The sequence below is a fragment of the Eulemur rufifrons genome, chromosome 14 (assembly GCF_041146395.1).
Source record: "Eulemur rufifrons isolate Redbay chromosome 14, OSU_ERuf_1, whole genome shotgun sequence".
Lineage (NCBI taxonomy): Eukaryota > Metazoa > Chordata > Mammalia > Primates > Lemuridae > Eulemur > Eulemur rufifrons.
In genome coordinates, this window is record NC_090996.1 from 8,062,343 (window position 1) to 8,068,864 (window position 6,522).

Genomic DNA, 6,522 nt, shown 5'->3' on the forward strand with positions numbered 1-6,522 from the left:
ATCACTTGAGCCCAGGAGTTGGAGGTTGCTGTGAGCTAGGCTGACACCCCGGCACTCTAGCCTGGGTGATAGAGTGAAACTTTGTCTCAAAAAAAAAAAAAAAAAAAAAGTAAAAAATCCCTAGAGGTAGAAAAGTTGGTTAAAGCTTTAAACAACTCAGTAATTTTAATGTAGACTATAGTCAATCCTCTTGCAAAATGCTTGCTGATGTGCTGTTAGCAATCCTAGCAGGGCAGCAGGGCAGGCTGGGATATTCTATTCCATGGGGACCTGTCTACTTGAATGCTTGAGATACATGTGTACCAGATTTATTCATTTTGTTCAATCAACCTATTACGTACCAGTAACCAAAAAGGTATTGGGGACACAGAGACAAGTACCACTCAATTCCTGTCCTCCCAGAGCTCAGGCTGGGGAAAATGTTCCTACAAATGAATCACTGCAATCCATGGACAAAGCAGGCCATGTGGAAACACAGAGCCCTTCCGTACCTCATATGCCAAAATGAACTCTAAATGGATTAAAGGTTTGTGCAGGGGAAAAAAAAAGCCATAAGTGATTTCTATATTGTAGAGGTGTGAAAGGACTTCCAAGCATGACACCAAAGGCACACACCATAAACGAAAATGTCCCAAACAACTGTAAACCACATTAAGAGGCAACAATAAACCGGAAAAACCTCAATACCTAAGACAAGAGGCATATGTTGTTAATGCCTAAAGGGCACTGAGGGACAGACGGTAGAAAACTGAGCAAAAGACATTAATATGTGACGACATAGGATATGACCAATAATTGTGAGGCTATTCAAACTCAGTAACAGAAATTTAATTAAAACGGCAGTAAAATCCCACCAAATTGGCAAAATTGAAAATAGAAACTAGTGAAAAATAGAAAAACTAGTGAAAAAGTGGCGAAATTGGCTCCCAAAGTCGCACTCCTTACTACAACTGCTGTATAAACCGACACACGCCTCTGGAGGACTTAGACGGGCACGGGGTTTCCGGTCCTGAAAGGTTCGTGACCTTTGACCCCGGAAGTCCGGGCGGGCGCAGAGCCAGGCGTGCTTTGCGACAGAGCCGCAAAGGTGCATGGGACTATGGCGCTGTACGCGGCTGCGGCGGCCGTGCTGGCGGGCGTGGAGAGCCGCCAGGGCTCCATCAAGGGGCTGGTGTACTCCAGCGGCTTCCAGGTAGCGGGGCCGGGCGCAGGCCGTGGGGGGCAGAGAGGGGCAAGGCCGACCGGGGAGCGGGTGGCGGGGCTGGGCGCGGCGGTCAGCGCTGTCCCCGGCACAGCGTGTCTCCCTTGGGCCACGCGCAGAACGTGAAGCAGCTGTACGCGCTGGTGTGCGAGACGCAGCGCTACTCCGCCGTGCTGGACGCCGTGATCGCCAGCGCCGGTCTCCTCCGCGCCGAGAAGAAGCTGCGGCCGCACCTGGCTAAGGTGACAGGCGGAGGGTGGGAGTGGGGCCGGGGAGAGCCATGAGGGTTAGGGGGTCTGTAAACTGGTTACGGCTCTGCTGCCGTGCACGGCGTGATTGGAACTAGTCGCTCCTCATAAATTGAGCGGCCCCTCACTGGGTTACGAATTGAGAAGGGGTGAAAATGCTTTAATTTGGAGTTTTATGTGAAGGATTAAGTAGGAACAGAAGTACAAATTAGCACTGGCACAGACTCTAAGAAAACGGAAGGACAGTGTTGGCAAGGGGGTGGTGGTTGGGGTCCACAGCTGCGCTGGTGAGCGTCCACGGGGAAACGGTCCAGGACTGAGAAGATGCCAGGTTCCAATCCTCTATCTGCCGTTAATTACTTGTGTGATCTTGGATAAGGTACCCCACCTTTACCTGTAACCGTATGGACAGGTGGTGTGTTTAGAGCTTCCAGCTCCAACACTCCATAGAGTTCTAAGGCATTAATGCTTGGGTTTTTTGGTTCCCCATCCCCAGGTGCTAGTCTATGAGTTGTTGTTGGGAAAGGGCTTTCGAGGGGGTGGAGGCCGATGGAAGCCTGTGCTGGGCCGGCACCAGGCAAGACTCAAGGCTGAGTTAGCCAGGCTCAAGGTTCATCGGGGTGTGAGCCGGAATGAGGACCTGCTGGAAGTGGAATCCAGGCCTGGCTCAGGTGAGCTGGAAGTTGTGGGGGAGGGCAGAGGAGAGGGCCTGTTGCTGCCCGCTCACCACTGATTGCCTCTTAGCCTCTCAGGTGCCTCGATTTGTGCGCGTGAACACTCTCAAGACCTGCTGTGATGATGTAGTTGATTATTTCAAGAGACAAGGTTTCTCCTACCAGGGTCGGGCTTCCAGGTGAGAGCTTAGAACCCAGCCTGGCTGCCCTCATCTAGGGAGGTGTCTGGGGGCACTGGGAAGAGAGAGGCTGGGTGATTGTGACTGTACTCTGAGGGTTTTCTTCCTACCTACCTTTCCAGCAGTTTCTGCATCTCCTTCCAAGGCCTGTCTTCCTCCTCCTGGGAGTCCCATCTCATGTTCTTCTAATGTATTCCTCAGTTTTTGTCTCTAGCTTTAACTCCTACCTCCCCACTGATGATTCCTGTCTCCCAGCATACACTTCTCTTGTACTCCTACCTCCTCAAGTTCATATAACTGCCCCACAGGTACCACAATTTCTGCCTATGTCAAATTGAATTCATCTTCCGTTTCAAACTTTACAACTCATGCATCCCAATTTTAACATAACAAATACACACATTCACCCATTTAGTCAAGCCGGAAACTGCATCATCCTAGATGCCTCCCTTCTGTCTCTCCATTTACTGCTCTACCTTTAGTATTGTTCTCAAATCCAGTCCTTTCTTTTCATCCTCTTGGACATTGCCTAGTTTTAGGCACTCATCAGTTCCTATCAGGGTTGGTAAAGAACCCCCTGGACTGGCCTCCCCACTTCCAGACTATCTCACTGCTTTTTCCTCCTTGTGGTTGGCTGCAGAAAGATCTGAACCCAGATCTGATACCACTGCTCCCCTGCTGAAACCCTTTCCCGGCCCTCCATTGTGCTGCTGCTCCTGCCTCCTCTCCAGGCCTGTCTGCGTGGTGCTCCGTGCACTGGGCATTCCAGGCACAGTTGCTGGTCCCTGCCTTGATGTTTCCCTGCTTCCACTGGACTCACACCTACCTCCTGTCCTGTCCTTTGCCAGCCCTGAGAAGGTGCCTCTGCTCTCCCTTTTCCCCAATCTGTTCTAGATATTCTTCCTTCTGCCTCTAGCATGTTACCTGGAAACCAGGGTGGAATAGTAGAGAATGGCTTTGTTTGGGTTTGAATTCCAGCTCTGCCACTTGATAGCTTTCTGAACTGAGGCATGTGACTCTCTCGGCCTGTTTCTGCCTTGGTCAGGTGGAATGGACAGTATTCCTTTGCAGAGTTACAGTGACTGTCACTTCAACTTTAGCTCCTCGTATTACCAACTCCTCACCCATCGGGAATCAGCTCAGCTCTTACCTCCCCTTGCACCCTGGTAAAGTAACCTTTCCCCAAAGTTGTGCTTGAACAGTAATTGCTAACATTTATTGAGTGCTTAGTTTGTGCCAAGTAAGTATTTTGAGTTTATTAACTCATTTAATCCTCACACCTACCATTTTACAGAAGTGCAGATCGGGGCTGGAGATTAAATCACTTGCCCATGCTCCCACTGCTGGAAGGTGGCAGAGGCGGGGTCCTGAACCTAGTCTGGCCTGAGAACCCATTCTCTTAACCACTGATTCTGCCAACTCTATCTTATCACTGTCTGTCTTCTTCATAGCCATTTCAAATATTTGTTGCATGAAAAACGGTTAAAATGGGGCCTGGCATGGAGGAATTCAGAAAATGTTGAATTAATTGTTCTTTTTCCCTGGCAGCCTTGACGACTTAAGGGCCCTTAAAGGGAAGCATTTTCTTCTGGATCCCTTGTTGCCAGAGCTGCTTGTGTTTCCTGCCCAGACAGATCTGCATGAACATCCACTGTACCAAGCTGGTCACTTCATTCTACAAGACAAGGTAGGGAAGATGGGGGGAGAGAGGGGGGTGGGGTGCGGGAGGAACCAGCCTGGGGTCTGTGTTCACGCGACTGCCGTGCCCTGCCAGGCCAGCTGTCTCCCAGCGATGCTGCTGGCCGCTCCACCAGGCTCCCATGTCATTGACGCATGTGCCGCCCCAGGCAATAAGACCAGTCACTTGGCTGCTCTTCTGAAGAACCAAGGGTGAGTGCCTCGGTCTAGAAAGGGATGGGGTCTGATCTGTATTCCCCAGTAGGTAACCAAGGCTGAAAGGACGCTTTCCCTTAACTGTCACCCGCTGAACCTGAGCAGTCCGTGGTGTTAGCCCCATGCTCAGGTTCCCAGTGGGTTGCAGGTGTGAGATGTAGATGCCTTAGCCCTTGGGGCAGAGCCCCCAAGTCAGTTACCTCTGATCCTGGACCACCTAGGCCGTTTATTTGTGTGTCCTGACTTTAACGTGTTATTGTTGCGTGTGTCAGAGCTATAGGCCCTTAGTGCTGCACAAATTCTCACCTCACCTCCACTTTGCCCTCTACCCCAGGAAGATCTTTGCCTTTGACCTGGATGCCAAGCGGCTGGCGTCTATGGCCACTCTGCTGGCCCGGGCTGGAGTGTCTTGCTGTGAGCTGGCCAAAGAGGACTTCCTGGCAGTGTCACCCTCGGACCCACGTTATCGTCAGGTCCGCTACATCCTGCTGGATCCTTCTTGTAGTGGCTCTGGTGAGATGGGGACAAAGTGTGGCCGAGGGACTCACAGGTCCAGAGTAGCCTAGAGCTGAGTAGCAGTCGTTTCATTTTGGTCTTTGTCTGCTCTTTAATGGTGTTGGGAGCCTAGGCTAATGTACAAAGTGAGGACTTTAGTACAAAATAAGGCAGGTTGTAAAGCTATGTAAGAAAAACACTCTTCTCCTTAGGTATGCTGACCAGACAGCTGGAGGAGCCAGGGGCAGGCACGCCTAGCAAGGAACGCTTGCGCGCCCTGGCAGGGTTCCAGCAGCGAGCTCTACGCCATGCGCTCACATTCCCCTCCCTGCAGCGCCTTGTCTATTCCACGTGTTCCCTTTGCCAAGAGGAGAACGAAGACGTGGTGCGAGATGCCCTGCAGCAGCACCCAGGGGCCTTCAGGTAACGGGCGTCCGCCAGGGTCGGGAGGAGGGGAGCCGAGCTGTTCTCTTTTACCGAGTCTGTGCTGTTCCTGCTCCCAGGCTAGTTCCTGTCCTGCCCTCCTGGCCCCACCGAGGCCTCAGCACTTTACCAGGTGCCGAGCACTGCCTCCGGGCCTCCCCGGAAACCACGCTCACTGGTGGCTTCTTCATTGCCGTCATTGAACGGGTAGAGGTGCCAAGGTGAGTGAGTGGGGGGCCTGCTTGAAAGATGCTGGATGACTGGGGCACATCTAACTTCTGTACTTCTCTTCTAGCTCAGTCTCACAGGCTGAAGCACTGGCACCGGCACTTACGACCAGCCCCGCCCCAAAGAGAAAGAAAAGACGGCGGAAAGCGGCAGCTGGTGCTAGCACGTCGCTTGGCACGTAGCAGGTGCTCAAAGCTCTGACTTTTTCATGGTAGGCAATGAAGACACCAGTCCGCCTCTCCACCAAGAACCCATGGACCCTCATACCCAGGCAGCAGTTTGGGTTTGGAAAGGTCATTTTTACTGCTGTAGGAAGTTAACTGGTGACCCTGTTTCTGCAGCTGGGAAGACACACCGAGTGGATTTCCCAGTCCTTTGGGTCCCTCTCCTGGCCTGTGTTTTTGCTGGTGAGAGAAGTGCTGCCCACAAAAATAAAAAGCAGAACATGGCCCGTGATAGATCACAGTTTTTTTTATTCTTAATGACATAAGCAGGAAAAAAAAATGTCACATTCATACTAAAAATTCCAACTAGACTCAACAGGAATTAAGTCTTTATTTGTAATGGAAAGTCCCAGCCTCCCGTTCCTGTCCAGTGCGCGCACACAGACACATACACACTCACACTCACGCGCGCCAGGACGCCCTCCTTCAGGGCTGCCTGGGCCGACTGTCCTGCCTGTGGAACTGAGGTAAACTAGCTCAGTACTTAAACTAAGAGGATCTACCTTACGTAAGGTACAGGTAGACGCTTGATCTCTATGCCCGCGCCCCACCCCCACCCCTCCAATCCTAACAGGTATCTGGGACTTGAGGTTCGGGCTCCTTCCTCAGCTCCACACGCAGACACGTATGAACATGTCGGACTTCAGAGCTCTTCTGGGGGGTGGGGAGGAGTGGTCCCCAGCCACAAAACATTCAACCTCAGTCACTAAAGGGGGAGGGGGACCAGTTACATCTACATCACATTATTTATAAAATAAGAATTACGTTTTATATAACGTGTCCGGAAGGAGCTCTAGTCCCTCAGGAAAGCTGCCTGGGACAGCACGTGAGCCTCCTCTTCACACAGGCATAACTTACTATACAGCTAATTTCTAGTTAATAGCGTTTATACTTAACCACCTCGATGAACCAAGCTTGAAGGAATTTAAAAGGCAATTTAGCTTAAATACAAAAATA

The 6,522-nt window shown here is 51.3% G+C and overlaps 1 protein-coding gene across 3 annotated transcripts; it reads left to right on the forward strand.

The window, feature by feature from the left end:
• Positions 1-1,099: 1,099 nt before the first annotated feature.
• On the forward strand, positions 1,100-6,478 carry NSUN5 (NOP2/Sun RNA methyltransferase 5). 3 transcript variants are annotated; one of them, XM_069486338.1, is made up of 10 exons: positions 1,100-1,192; positions 1,321-1,443; positions 1,946-2,120; positions 2,194-2,302; positions 3,851-3,989; positions 4,077-4,192; positions 4,530-4,708; positions 4,903-5,113; positions 5,194-5,334; positions 5,409-6,478. In XM_069486338.1, exons 1-10 carry the CDS (start codon positions 1,100-1,102, stop codon positions 5,521-5,523), a joined length of 1,401 nt encoding a protein of 466 aa, XP_069342439.1. In that variant the 3' UTR covers positions 5,524-6,478. The 3 variants fall into 3 exon arrangements, with proteins under 3 accessions (XP_069342439.1, XP_069342441.1, XP_069342442.1); XM_069486340.1 differs by having other exon boundaries at positions 5,414-5,499; XM_069486341.1 differs by lacking the exon at positions 5,409-6,478 and having other exon boundaries at positions 2,060-2,120; positions 5,194-5,338.
• Positions 6,479-6,522: the final 44 nt, after the last annotated feature.